The sequence below is a fragment of the Aphelocoma coerulescens genome, chromosome 2 (assembly GCF_041296385.1).
Source record: "Aphelocoma coerulescens isolate FSJ_1873_10779 chromosome 2, UR_Acoe_1.0, whole genome shotgun sequence".
In the NCBI taxonomy this organism is placed as follows: Eukaryota; Metazoa; Chordata; class Aves; order Passeriformes; family Corvidae; genus Aphelocoma; species Aphelocoma coerulescens.
The window spans coordinates 149,218,233-149,234,012 of record NC_091015.1 but is presented as its reverse complement, the minus strand read 5'-3'; the positions used below and the strand labels follow the sequence as shown (position 1 = coordinate 149,234,012).

At 36.5% G+C, this 15,780-nt stretch overlaps 1 protein-coding gene across 11 annotated transcripts in view; it reads right to left on the bottom strand.

Moving 5' to 3' along the window:
• OXR1 (oxidation resistance 1) overlaps window positions 1-15,780 on the bottom strand; it is a 275,796-nt gene that overhangs the window by 55,339 nt on the left and 204,677 nt on the right. For 10 of the 11 annotated variants that reach the window (XM_069005341.1, XM_069005350.1, XM_069005340.1 and 7 more), the window contains 3 exons: window positions 9,390-9,472; window positions 3,532-3,639; window positions 2,296-2,415 (listed from right to left, as the gene is read on the bottom strand). In XM_069005341.1, the coding sequence (XP_068861442.1) occupies window positions 2,296-2,415; window positions 3,532-3,639; window positions 9,390-9,472 (311 nt within the window). The remainder of the gene's footprint in view (window positions 1-2,295; window positions 2,416-3,531; window positions 3,640-9,389; window positions 9,473-15,780) is intronic. The other variant, XM_069005345.1, reaches the window with a different exon arrangement.

Genomic DNA, 15,780 nt, shown 5'->3' with positions numbered 1-15,780 from the left:
GAAATACACACTGAAATCTTAGCTTAAGTGTAGCAAAATTTAAAAAAAACCCAAAACACAAAAACAAAAGCGTACCAAAAACCCCCCAACTTTAACAAGGTTATGCAGATCTTATATCAGCCACATGCTAGTTTGCATCTAGCCACATGATTGTGTTAAGCTACTCCAATGTTCAATAAAACAGAAAAACAAGAACAAAACACATCAGTGTATTTTTGACTGAACAGGCATTCAGATATTTGTTAGTCTTATTAAATTTGTAACAAGAAATCACTGACTTAAATGACCAGAGCAGAGAGAAAACTGCTTTACATTATATAAGCAGAGGAACACATCTTTACCTTGACACATGCTTAAATTTAAACTGCAAATCTGAAGTCAAAATTGGAGGACAGTCAAAGAAGACATACATCAAGAGAGCATTAGAGAATGTATACTAGTATTTCTCCCCTTCATAATGATAGCAATCAGCAAAAAGAAAAACACAAAAGACAGGTGCTATGGTGAAGAACAAAGCCCTCTAGCCTTAACTGCTCACACAGAAGTTGAGCGCCTTTTGTGTTGCTGGAGAGACTGAAAACAAAACGAAATGCACACAGTCCACACTGACAAGTACAAGTTATTTCTGTTCCTTGATCTTTTCTGACAAATATTTCTTCCTTCCTTAGATGTACCTTGAAAGGCCTCAGAAACAAAATAAACACTATTATATATGCTACCATTGCTCATTTGACTTTCCCTGAAGCATTTAAGAACTACTTGTAATGATCCACAACATGTAACAAGATGCACAATATAGTTATATAATAATAAAGTGTCAGTTAAATGAAATCTTACACTCAATTGTTGTTAGCACTGGATTGACTACACTAAATGAAAAAATCTTTTGCAGAAGAGGTTTTTCAAACAAATTACAGGTATGGTTACACTATTAAGTCTCCTTATCTAGTATACGCTAACAGATACACAAAATACTTGACAAAAGCAAGAATAAGGTATTTTTCTGACATGGAATCTGTAGGAAAAGCTCTGATTTCTAATAGTAAAACTGATAATTTTCCCTTGAGTAACTTCTCACAACATATGTTACATGGGCAGGTCTTTCTGAGACTGATATAGATACAAGATACATGATACAAGAATGTATTCTTGCAGGCCAGTCTATTTACTGTGCTACACCACCCCCAGTTTGCCAACAAACATAAAAGAAATTATTCAGTACAAATGACAGCAGACATAAGAACTGGCACACTAGGACAGAGAAAAGGCATTACAGCAAAACCAAACAGTAATTTTCAGTAGAAGGGCCATCATAGACTTTGTAATGCAGCTCAGGAAGCTGTTCAGCAACAAAGCAAAACCTTTCTATTTAAACTTGTCTGGACCAAGTCATGTAAGCAAATAAATAAATGCTTTAAGTCTCAAACCTTCCTAAACTTTTAGCACAGAGTCCTGGAATATATGTTTGACAGCTTGACTGACTACTATCAAAATATGCTACCAAGAAAATTTGTTATTTGAGAGAAAAAGATTATAACTGGGAAAAGAACAGTGGTGATGCATGCAGAAGCATCCAGATAAGGTCATAGTTGCAAAAACTTAAGAGAAGCTCAGGCTCAAATACTGAATCTTCCTGGTTGGACAGCTCCCTATGGAATGCTGTCAACAGTAAACCAGTGCTCCTGGAAAGACATTCTTCTACAAAGCCAGCTCCTACCCAAAAACCTACATTTGAGCTGAATTACAGCACAGCTTTGATGGCTAAACATTTTTAGCATTTTGAAAGTCAACAAAGGTAGAACTACAGAGTAGAAGTCAGCTAAAATTAATTCTGTATTAGTCCTTCACTGAAACATTTTTTTTTTTACTTAATTTTGTGAAATGAAACTAGAGAACCCTCTCCCACATCTCTACAGCAAGCAGGGGGTACCTGAGCATTCCTGCCAATACATCATTTCTAGAAAAACTATCAGTAAGATTAGGGACAAATGTTTAACAAGCTCTGAAATGTAACAAATACAGAAACACAACAGAAATTAATTAAGATTCCAGTTTGCAATGACAGTATTTTGCTACAAGTAATTTGCCTTCAAATCAGTTTTCACACAGAAAACTGTCATTTACAAAGATTAAATATTGTATTTACTTTTAAAAAGGATCTATTTTACTTTCAGGTCCAAGTGTTGTCAAGTACTTTCTCCCCAAAACAAAAGGATAGTTTAAGAAGAAAGCATAGCATCTGTAACATTTATCTTGCAAGGGAAAATTAATTTCAAGGACAATAGGTATACCTACATTTACTGTAGCCTTGTCAAGCTCTGCTTCGGAGGATGTAGGTGAGAGGGGACTTACAGGACTTAGAGAGGGGGAGCTGTCCACACTAGAAATGTAGTCTGGGTCAGGAACATACAAAATCTATAAAGAAGATATAATGTAGTTAGAAGTCAGTAATGTTTTCAGATTTACTTTAGATTTCCCACCAATTCAGGTATATTCACTGCACTTTCTCAAAATAAGCTACACAAAACCATTCCTGCAATAGGAATTGCTTTTAACAGAATTATGATTTAAGGGGGAAAACCAATACTATGCAAAGTACTTGAAATTTTAACATTTCAAGTTTTTAAATGCTATATTGATACAATTTTGATTTTCAGTCATAATAACCAAGGAAAAAGTTCAGATAGAAAGCATTAAAAATATACAGCATGCCAGAAATAAGAGTGTCCAAGGAAGATCTGTCCAATTATTTCTCGTGCTATGACTCTATTATCTGAGCAAAGAGGAAACACTCACTGAATATACAAAAAAAAATTCAACTGAAGGTATTCACACCTTTAATACATTATTTCAGCCATGGCAGGCATTCAATCTACCTAGAGAAAGTTCTGCAGCAATCAGTAATGAACACAGAATTTTATCAAATAAAGTGCAAATACCAAATGGCCAATGGCTAACACCATAGTTGACCTATCACTTGTTTCCAGGCCTGGCTTTCAAGAAGTGAAAATTGAAGGCAAAAACAGGAAGGAAAAAAAAAAAAAAGGCAATACTGATCTATAATAAATGAATGGTAATTCATATACTGATGGTAAAGCCATCAAGTTTCCAGAGTGGAACAGAAACATTATTCAATTTATTAAAATAGAACTGCAGGTAGTAATATCCAGTCACGGAATGCTGTTTGTAAGCTGCACCCTGAATGTGTCTGCTGAACAAGAATTGGTAAACAGCCTGCTATATTTGCAAAGCAACAATTTGGCTTGTATCTAAGTGTTATTATTGTACCATTAAGTACATCTAGTTTTAGAAGTCCTCTTCAGAAGAGAGACAGGTAGCTTCCTTACATGTTCCCTTTTTAGGCAGTTATTTAATAGGCATAAGGAAGTAATAGACTAGAGAAAAAAGAAAAACTCTTTAACAAAGCCAATATGAAAACCAGTAAGAGAAGTACTTCAGCACTCTGGTAAGATTGAGAAATATAGCAAAGAGGACTTTGTTGGATAAGTAACATATACAGTGTAATAGTACCTGTCCAGGAACGACTGCTCTGGAGAAAAGCTTATTTAATTGAACCAGTTCATTGGGTGTTGTATCAAATTTCAAGGCAATACTGTTTAAAGTATCTCTTGATTCCACCTGTATCAATTAAGGATAAAAAAAACAAAACAAATCTGTAAGCAGTTAGTTCAAATAGTGGCCTAGAAATTTTAGCATGTGTAGATTGACCAAGATTCTGATGAACTTTTATGTCTTCATTTCTTATGACTGCCCACGCCCCCCAAAAATCAAACAACAAAGCCACCCCAAAAAACATACCTACCCCCTAAATATTAGTCTATTGCAATCCCATGTAAAAACACATGCCTTCCCACTATGTTTCCAGGTGGCCAGAGTGTCAGTCACACAGCTTGAGCTGTAGGCTCAGCTACTGCACCAGAACTTCTGGTCTACAAATTCACCACTGGTTACCACTGGGCCAATACACCATTGACTGGGTTTACAGAATGATTTATTCCCCCTCTTCAACTCCTTTTCTCCACTCTTCACCTACAGAAAAGCTGAAGGATTCTCTCCATAAATATAAACACACTCTCTTATTATTGAAATAAGCTTCTGTTAGACCCTGACTTTCAAGCAAAATCCATCACTGAGAAAATGCAAAAATGATGAAGCAAACCAGGTCGACTACTATGACAGCAGATGAAGCATAAGTGTTTTGAGAAAGTGATTCCCAACTAAGGAAAGGATTTTTTTCAAGCTCATATTCTGACCTCCATCTCGCAAAGTGTATTTAAAATGAGCTACCAGAAGAAAGCAAAATTTAAAAAAAATTTATACAGAAAAACTATTTCAGAATAAAGAACTCATAGCCTTAGGAATAATAGAGATACAAGGAAACAAACAACCAAAATGTTTACTGCATAATGGCACAAGGCTTCATAAACACTGTACCAGGAAAAAATAGACTTTATCAGTTAAGACAAGATGAAGCTATAGAAGGTAAGATACATTTCCAGCTAAATATAAGTAGAGCTAGAGAATTCTTTTCCAGATCATTTTGTAAAGGTGCAATTGTCAACCTAGATTCACCAACAAAAAGATATGAGCATTTCCAAAGAAAAAGCAATTAGCTTTTTTAAGATAGGATTAGAAACCTATTACAAGACTTCTTTACACAGGAAGCCAATAAGCTAAACAAAGCAGCAAACACCTCTCTCCACTAGTATTTCCAGTATGGAAGACTGTATTGTAGTAGCTCTCAGTCATTCAGTACTGGGTGATCACAGATATAGAAAAAATAAGAATATTTTCATATGCCATGTTTAACTGATACTAAAGCAGAAATCAAAACAGGACTGTAACCAAACCAAATACGTACCAAGTGCTTCACAGACCATAACAAAATTAATCACCAAATCAATGAACAGTAGTGTTCCCATCAGAAGCTCTACATAATACAGAAGGTTTGCTAAAACAAACTGTAAAGTGAAATTCAAAAGCTTTGCCCAAGTTTGCTCTCACATAAATATTGAAGGACAACAGTCAGCTGCTAGGTAAATATTTCTTATGAATCACTTAATGATTGAAGCAATTGAGATCTTAGACTAACTTATGATATAAAACATTAAAAGCATTCAATTAAAAAACACAAAGCTTAAGCCCTTTTTAGAGTGTGTTCACTCTTTATAGCCTTCAGAAATGAAAACATCTTGTGAGATATTTACTTACTTGGCAAGTAAAGGGTTTATCTCACTCATGATGAACACAATGGCAAGTATAAGATTCCTTTTTGTTTGGCTGTGAAGTTCGCACAGGCAAATTTCCACACTACATGGGACTTCAGAGACCAGCATAGCTACCTTCTTAAAACAAAGACACTGCTCACATAATAGAGACTTCCTGAAGTATCTTCCTATATCCAAAGGCCTCCTTTCGAATTCTCAGGCCCTCTACTATTCTAAAAAGTAGAATCTAAACAGCCAAAAGATCAAAGAACAACTTTGTAGAAAAGCACAGAACTAACAAGATTGAAATAGTGCCACCACATACCACGAATCCCCAGCTTTTCCCCTATCAATTCACTACTGTAAGAGAAGGCAAGAAATTATTCCTTCCCTCTCAGAAAATAAAGTTTCTATACATTGAGGTAGCTATTTAAATGCTATTCTGAATATTAAAAATCTTATATAAATATTTGGATATTAAATCTTCATTGAGAATACACCCATGTTTGTCAGGTGCACTTGTGCGTACCAGCAGACAGAGAACCTCAGCCACCGCTGTCTCTGGTTCAAACTACCTTCATTTCCCTCAGATCAACAGCTGGAAAAGTTATTTAAAAACTTATTTTAAACCAAATTCTCTACTGATATTTTAATGAACTTTACTGTAATTGCATCTCAACATTCAGAATTCACTTGTTCTTCCATTAAGAATTAGACATCAAACACATATGAGTCAGAGTGCAGAGATAATTATTTTTTTATTTCAACACTAGATGTCCATGAGCCAGAAAGAAATCAAACAATAGTTTAAGAGTACTAAAATTAACTAACAAAATCAAACAGATGGGAAGACTAAAGAAAAGAATGAGGACAAAAGGGAGCAGGTAACACAACTTTGGCATTGTACCCAAGCCTTTAGAAATACCAATTATGATTATATTAACTAATTGTTAATAGGCCCAATTGACATAATAAGCAACATCAGTAAAGCAAACCTTGTAAGTATCATCAAGCCAACTTCAAAAATAATTAGTAAAAGACAAAAGATGAAGTAACACCACCATTATGATCTACATTTCCTATATTCCCCAAAATAGGTTAAAAGATTATGACAGTGGCATGCTCAAGGAAAAGTAGCAGTCAGACAAGAACACACCCCTTGGGTTTGAAATGGAAGAGCCAAGAAATTAAAAAAAAAAAAAAAAAAAATCACCAAAATCTCCAAAGTGTATAGTTGTCTAAATAGCATGTAAAGGCTTACAATGACAATAGAATTAGTGACACCAGAAGAGAACCCCTAGCACACTCTATATACAGGCTGAAAACTCAGTCTTGAGGCTACAGTCTACTAAAGGCTTCTGTGACCCTCCAGAACTGATACTGGGCTCTTTCCATAACCTGGACAACATAAGCTGAGTATTAAGTACTTATTCACTACTTCAAGAGAAGAGCACAGCCTTCAATCCCCAGAGACATAAAGGGAAGGGAAGTCTTACATTGGAGCCTCTAACACTGATAAACCAGATTATCCATTTCAATTGCTCACTTATAAACATTTTCTTAAACAAAACCCAAACATATCTGTAAATAACCACATTCTTTCTTCTCCTCAAAAGGAAGAGCAGTTAGAAGGCTTCTGTTGAAGTCACAAGACTGCTAGGATGCTACAATCACTGGTGATCAGTGGGCAACACTGTCTGCTCATGCTCCATTATTCACCCGTAGTTGGCCCTTCTGACACCTATAGGCAGGCACCAGTTGTGTCTGTACACACAACATGGAACAAAAGGCTGAAGGAACATATGGCTTGAGCACCAACTGTGAATTCTGAAAAAACTAACAATATCAATTTGCATCTAATATGTTGACTGACACTGAGAAAAGGATACTCTATTAAAAGCTATCTGTTCAATGTCTAAGCAATATCAGCAAAAATAAACCTCACTATCCTTTACAGGCAGTTAGGACTCACTTCCGTCAATTAGTACCGTATCTACTGACATCTTCTCTCTGCTGCTACATACAGAACAGCAGGTTCAAGTTTTCATACCTTGGGAATTTTAGATTAAAATCTTTAACATTAACTGCATTTTGTCTTTAGCTTTAAAGTGAAAATTTATTTTATTGTTTATTTGTTCCATAGTAATTCTGTTTTCTAAAAAAAACTCTGGTGCGAAGTCTACTTCATATTAAAACTCCATAGTCTGCATCAGTGAGATGCCAACTCACTCCGAACTTCAGGAGTACCAAGACCTTCCCTCCTAAAAACCATGTAGCCACTGGAAAAACTGACATATTGTTATCTAAAAAAAAGGCAAAACGCACCACTAACTTCAACAATGCTGGGAGGTGAGGGGCAGTCTGGTTTCCATCTTCATTCTCTAATAGTTTTTAAAGAAGCAACACATGCAGGTATAAAATTACATGTGTGTGTACACATACATGTTGTCACTGTGACAGGAAGTAGGACTAAGTCAGAAACCAGACACAAGTGCATCTCTTCACATGGAATAAAGTCATAAATAACAATAGTAACAAATTACCACAATAGTTACCAGACCTCTCTTACAGTGAGCATAAGCTCAGTTCCTAAAGGTTAGATCTGTGCATTTTATTAAAATACATGTACACAATATTAATCAAAAGATCCAAAAACATGAGCTACTCAAATGCTTCATGAGTGAAATGTACAGCAAGACCTGACAGAATACAGCATTTATGAAGCGGAAATGCACCACGTTCCATACGCGCAACAGGCTCCCTTAGAAGGTGGACTAAGTTTAATGACAAAAAGACATTGATTCCTGTGAATCATCTTTTTGACTCACAAGGAAGTGATGCATACTTCAGTACATATTAAGAAAGCTATTTTTAAATCTAAAACCCCACCTACTGGAACACAAAAACCTGCAGAAATACATGACAACTTGACACAAACACACCAAGTTAAAAAAAGGAAAGCTTGTTGCTTTTACTTTGCCTGGAATCTTACATACCAAAGTAAAAGCACTCACATGATGGCAAGAGCCAAATTACAGGATTTACTGAGTATGGATGCCAGTAATACAGAGCTACACCTGATCATTTTTTCCAGGTATTTCAGACCAAATGGGTTAATACAACATCAACAACAGTCACATTTACATTAACATTCAACTGCAAGAACCTAAGCAGCAAGAATTTCTGTTTTGAATTTCAACTTCAAGAAGTCTTTAGCACATGCTAGAATTATATTCAAATTCTGATAAAAGCCACACTAATTAAGTGCTTCTTGCTCCTTTACACACATACTCTGTCTCTCTCCAAATGACTATCACAGCCTTCTCAGTACTTAAGCAATATCACAGCTTGGCTTAACATAACAGAGTTAAGTCTCCTCCACATCTCTTATTCCTGGAATAAGAGAAAACCAAGAGGTCAAGTAAAGACTTTTCATAAAGAAGTTCTCATCATTTTTATTTATCATGTCCAGCTTCAAAAGCATTCAAAGATAACTGTGGCAGACTTACTCTATTTTAACATCAACTCTATAAGCATTATTTATAGGCTTAATTATATTTCCAGTATATAAAACAAGACAGATACTTCTCACTTCTGTTTCCCTTAGTAACCACAAATGTGAAAGCTGACTGCAGCACAGTTTGAGGGTCATTTCAAGAACAGAACAGGGAAGAGAAAGGCTCCATTTTCAGATACTGGTGCAGAAACAGAGTTATACAGTAAAAGGCACAGATCTATGGCAATTATTAGGAGAATACCAGAAGGTCAGTATCAAGATACAGCTTCCCTTCCCAACTTTATTCTGTTATTTCCCCTGACAGCAACAGTTTATTAATAATGCTGAATGCAGAGAACTTGCACATAATTATATAACTATTGTTATTTATTTTTTCTAACTAGTTACCTAAAAGTAAACCAGTCAACAGTTTGATTAGCTTGGGATTTTTAAGGAAAAAAAAAAAAAAGGCACTTAAAGGGAAAAACAGCATAGGTACTAATAGCTAATTCCCTAATTTAATTTCTGTCAAACTAAACTATCAAATACACAGAATTCTACGATTAAAGGTAATGCACATTACAGTTTTGCTTATATTTTGTAATGCAACTTTTTAGCCTGCACTTGCTTTGCAGTAACATTCTAACAATAAAGCAGTAACTTACAGAATATTCAAGAGTCCCTCTAGGTTTTTGAAAGGACATTCGTCGCCCATCTTTCTTGTCTGGGGTCTTCTTCTGGCCAGTGTCTGAAAAAAATTGAGGCAATGCGTGTGTTAAATTCATTTTCCTCTCTCAGTACTGTCACAGGCTGCTGACTACAGCCCCGTGGGCAGACATCTAATCCACCAGTTACACAGCTTACTCCTGCTGATTCCAACAGACACCAGCTGCTAAAATAGGGACTTCATTCCTCTGCAATGCTTTAAGAACTTGACCAATACAAACAACTGATAACTGGAAATCAACTAACTGCAGAAGCACTTGCTGCTATCCAGGAAGCAATTAATGAAGACTAAATAGGACATTGACCCCATCAGGCAAGCAACATCTCTGGAATTGCTGTGTTTAAGTGATCTTATACCCAGTCTGCTTTCATCTAGAATTCCTGTATGTTTGATCTAATCACTGGAGATTTTTTGTCCCTGTTGGATAAGTACAGAGTATTTAAAGCTTTTTCATAAAATAAAGAGCACAGTGTTAAATTAATAATTATTCTATCTGTAGCAAACACACAGAGCTTGTAAATAAACACTGAAGTTTCTAAAGAAATAATACAAATTAAGAACTGTTCCTTTTTATTGGGGCACTGTATTTTGAGGACCTCTGTTCCACAGGCCATATAGACAAGAATCTGTAACTAAAGTACACTCTACTTTATACTAACTGGCTTGATATTTATGGTAATCACAATGCACCGGTGTAGTTACATGGTTTAACAGAAAGCACATACATCTCTAGAAAAGTGAGGGTTTTAACATCTGCATCTATATACACACACGGAGTTTTTAGATGAATCTCTTGAAAAATTAAGTCTCCACTACATGGCCTCTGCCTTCAACAATTAAATATCTGCTATTAAGGAGCCCAAAATACTTATGTGAACGAGACATTAAGTTTTCAAGTTACAGTGGGCTTAGTTATATTCCCATTTTGAAACATTCAAATTTGTTACCATAATTTACTGAAGTATTTCAACCCAAATTGAATAAAGAAACCTTATAAAATGTATTTTTAAAAAATATTTTAGCATGGCTACATTAAGAATAGAAAACTTACTGTAATCCATTTAAGCCTCATCTGAACTACTAAGGAAACATGCTATAAACCAACAGCATCTTTAGTGTATTATTAGATTTAATTAGTATCATGACTCCAACACTGGAAAAGAGACTAGATAAGTATTGGCACAACTTTCCTACACCCACTCCCAAATTTCTACATGGATAGCCAAAACTATCAGGACATAGAGGGCAGGGAAATCACTATGTAAATTACACAGCAAGTACTGCACTGCCAAAAAAATAAGAAACAAAATGAAATTATGAAAAAAAAAAAACCACATGAAGAAACCTACCTCAGAAGTATCTTACACTTTCTATATAGGACAAACTGCACAGGACAACAAAGTAGTGATTTCTAGCAGATCCAACATAAATAATCTCCTGTGATATTCTTTATATATATAAAAGAAGGAAAAACTTTAGCCTAATTCATCCTTTTTTATATATTGAAAAAAACCTGAGGAAGTATGTGCCCATACCTAAAATCGATCTATAGATGGTAATTATTAAGTTTTTATAGCTATGAATGACATTCAAGACTGAGCCTAAAAAGTTTCTAGCAATTCTAAAAACCTATACACTAACTCTGCATGCTGCTATCTTCACTCAATACATCAAAAGGTATTTCTTCTCTTATTTACTAATAGCAGTTTTTAAAAACTTAGCTGAAAGAAACATTCATTTCTGATTATATTCAGAGTTCTTAAACATACTACAAACATCTCTGAGGGAAATGAAGCCAACTCAGTAACAAATAAAATACATTAAAAGTTTATGTGTAGGCTTAGCAGCAGACAACATTCCCCCTGTCTAGGTCAAATATTTTGTTACCAAAGTTTTTACCTGACCTTGCAGCACAACAGGTGCCTCCTCAGCAAGCTACAGAAAAACTAACAGCTGCTTGACTGTAGCTGTTCCAGTTTTTTCAACCCTAATCAAAGCTTTGCCAATAGCCTAATCATTTTCTTTAAAGAGCAGTCTGGGTCAAATAATCCTAAGAAAAAGTCCAAGGATGCAACTGAAAATAGAGTGATCTCATCCAGGCTCCCTCACATGCCATATCTATAAATGGAGAGCCCTTATTGCAGAACAAGTTGTCTTCTTCCCCTCCTCCCCACCATTAGATGGAAGTAGAGAAGCCCCATACTACAAATATGTATACACACACTTCAATTGTATATAGCCCAATGCAGTTTGTGGGGTTTTTTCCTCGACCCAAATGTAAGTTTCCTTTTTCTTCTTACTAGTTCAAGTGTCTGAAGAGCTTGCAGATAGGTGCCACTCAAGAGGTCAAGATAAATTATCGTCTCCCTTTCCAGTAATTGAGCATCAGAATGAAGTCTTGGACAAATAACCACTTCTGTTCCTTATGCCAGAAATAAAAATGGAAAATGATTTCTTCTTCACAGCAGAAGAACCTGCTGCTTTAGATTTAGAATCACAGAATCATCATAAAATATCCTGAGTTGGAAGGGACTCACAAGGATCACTGCATTCAGCTCCTGGTCGTGCCCAGGAGAACCCCAAGAATCATATCACATGCCTGAAAGCATTGCCCAAACTCTCGCAGTCTTGGTACTGCAACCACTTCCCTGGGAACACTGTTCCAGTGCCCAGTCATTCTCTGCTTGAGGAAGCTTCTCTTAACAGCCAACCTAAACATCCCTTGACACGGCTTCATGCTATTCCCTCAGGTCCTGTCCCTGGTCAGAGGGAAGAGACCAGTACCAGCCCCTCCACTTCCCTTCTTGAGGAAGCTGTAGACCACTGTGAGGTCTCCCCTCAGTCTCCTCTTCTGCAAGCTGGACAGACCAAGTGACCTCAGCTACTCTCGTATAGTTTCCATTCTAGGCCCTTCACAATCTTCAGAGATTTGAGAGCTCTGGTAATTACAGGAAAGTAAGATCAAACAGAGGGTAGGGGTGGGGAAGGCAGGTCCCTGTTGAAGGTACCTTGCAGGAAAGCAGATGACAGGAGAACTCCTACCACAAGTTTTCCAGGAACTTACAGCCTGCAGTTAGGGATTTTTTATGTCCTCCTCCCCTCCCATACCTAAGACAGTAAATCCTACTCTTCCCATCAGTGCCCACTTCCATTCCTTCAGTCTGAAAGCATTCTCTCCCCCTCCCTATATGGGTATAGGATTCAAGTGTTTCATAACCTGACACGATGTAAGTCTCCTGAGTCAACAAGAGATGGAGGCAGGCAACACTGAGCTCTGTGTGTGCTGACTAGCCAGCTGGCCAAGCTACCAAAATCCACACCTCTGCCCACAGCCCAAGTGCTCAAAGCTGTCTGCTCATACAGAACACATCAATTTTGACATAACCTCTTAGAAACAAAACTAGGATGTATTTCAACTGTGAAAATAGGTCAGAGTAGTAGAAACACGAATTCAACCTCCCTGATATCTCTCACTAAACGAGCAGGCTATTCATTTTTGAGGGCAAAGTAAATGCATCTTTCAGCCATTTCAGTGCACCGAGTATTCTAGGAAGCACATGAAAGCAGAAACAACTACCAGCATAGAATGCAGTGGTCTGAAAAATCCTCAGACCCAACAAGAGTCAGTCTGACACTCTCATTTTACTTATTTTCCAGGTAACTGTTGCACAGGAACTCATCTTGCTAGGTTACACACAACCATTACTTCATTTGCCAGCAGCAAGCCAGTGAGACTAACAGAAGCTGATGCTCTCAGACCACACCAAGAAAAACCTGACACCACTAACCACACTACACACAACCCCAAGAGTCAAGTAACTTGTTTAACAAGGGGATCTGTGGTGCTATGTTATCAGAGCTCTTAGCTGTGCTGCTTTAGACAGAAAGAAGATTTGTTGTAACATCAGGATTCATGCTTCAATTCTCAACTACCTCTTCACAGGACTGGGCCTCCACGACAGCTTGAAACACTGAAGTGAAGAAGTGCATGCCAGATCCACGAATGACAAGAAAATAGTTCAGCTAGGATTTAAAAGACTAGAACTAGAAAGACATAGAACAATGTTCAAAATGACACCAGACCAGTATTCAGTCTGAATGCACAGGCACAGAATCTTGAGGTTGAAATGACTGCATCATAAGAACAATTACATATGACCATCCAACACTGAGAGGAGGACTTACTGTTCCAACATAATTATACAAGATAGGAAAAAGGGGTTTATGAACATTATGTTTTAGGAAGATGCAGTTTTCAACAAGGCAGCTCTGACATTTAGTCGGGGGCATTCAACTGGAAATTGAAGTCAACTGAAGTCAAATTCCAACATTTATAGGAGGGTTTCTAAAAACTGCCTCTATATGACCCTGTGCCACTGAATTTTGGTAGACTGAAAATATTCTTGTGGCAGTGCTAGCTCAAATTATTACAACAAAACTGATATTTCGCATTTCTTAGTATGCCATCTGAGCTTAATTGTAGGCCTTCAATTTGCTGTTTGCTGACACTTTTAGCACATCTTTTGGACTTCTGGCACTAAGAGCTGGTAAAGAGAACTAGGATACAAGCTAAGAACTGCCTAGGAGCATCTTCAACCTCTGCACAGAGCAAAATGTATTCACTTTCCTTTACCGTCCTTTTCTGCACAATAAGCTTAAATCTCAAATAACTTGGAATGTTTCTCAGCTGCTATTCATTTCAATGTAACAAATATAACAAGAATCACTCTTTCCAGACAAATAAATTGATAAACCAAACAAATATCCTCTGAGAAACAGCAAAGAAGCTGGACAAGTCCACAATTATTGCAAATAATTTAAAATTAATAAATGAGCTTATTATGATCAAGAAGGTAAGAAAAAGATTATTTATCCACCCTCCAACAAGAACTGTACATTTGTGCATCAGATTTACAGCTGTTTAAAAAAAAGGCAGAGGCAGCAACTTTGTCAAATTCTTGTCTAGGACACAGTTTTTCACAGGATCTTAAACATGCAGCACAAATGGAGTAATGAATCAAAGTAAGAAAAGTAGTCTGAAATATTTCCAAATATATTTTTATTTAGCAGCACATGGAACAACTCACTAATTGATAAAACAGGAAGCATAGATACTACATCTTTATTATATTAGTTCTGCTCAATAACAATTAGATCATTATAATCTATTAATAAAGAAACAAAAGAGATTAAAGTAGGAAATCTTTATATTCCATAAGACCTGGTGACCTTACTCTCCTAACAGCAGGGACTACGTTTTAGTCAGCAACTGTCTCATTAACCCTTCTCCCCCTCCTGCAGTTAGATATGCTTATGATAATTACAGGAATATTATTTTCAGTTATCTTCCAATGTCACAGGAACCAGAAACAGAGGCCTCAACAGTAGCCTACAAGATACTTGTAGTCTGGAGTTTTTTAGCCAAAATGGTAGGTTTTCAGATGAAGGAAATGTCAAACAATGCCTCCTTCAGTCTCTTCTTGCTAAGCAACTGCTACTTGTTCTGTGATTCAGTCTTTCCAAGTCATGCTCTCAAAACTCTTGATACTTATCACTGCTCTCAACATGATGCTTTTGTTCACATTTTTCTCAAACAAACCCCCAAGCTAAATGAATCTGAGACTTTGCTAATGTTGCATCAACACTTTGAACACATCAGAATAGTTTTTTCCTGCAACATAGATACAGCATCAATCCAAATTCATTTTGTGATCCCCCTAACACACAACACTCTGCTATACAGTCAGATGCATAGCTTGCAGGCAGAAATAATTTAATGTATGATTTCCGGAATAAAAACAATTGAAGAGAAACAAACTTAGGACACTTCTCCAAATGGCTAGGAGACAAAGTCAGCTTCATGCATGATATTCCTGGTATGTGCATTATATGGGCTTTCTTCTAAAATAAGATTTCACATTCAAAGTAAACAAATGCTTTACCAAATTTTCAGATTATGCCACAGTATGTGTTAACCAACAATAAGCTTCCTTTCCTGTTCCATTTGCAATATACATGTATATCGTTTAGTACATTAGAAAGTACCTAACTTAAATCTCTACTTTCTGTACAATCTCTCTGCAGACCAAATATATCTTTTAATGGAAACTTACAAAAATGTTGTCTGCACTATTGATACAGTAAGTCAACTTTTCCAATAGCAATTGTCTACCGCTTTCAGGTATTGAAGCCCATTAGTTGTAATCTTCAAGCCTACACCATACCACATCAGCAGTTTGACCATCAAGCAGCAATATCAAGTTATATCCTTGGACATCTTCAAGAATTTACACTTTGCCTTATCACACTTAAGCCAGTGATACCTACTT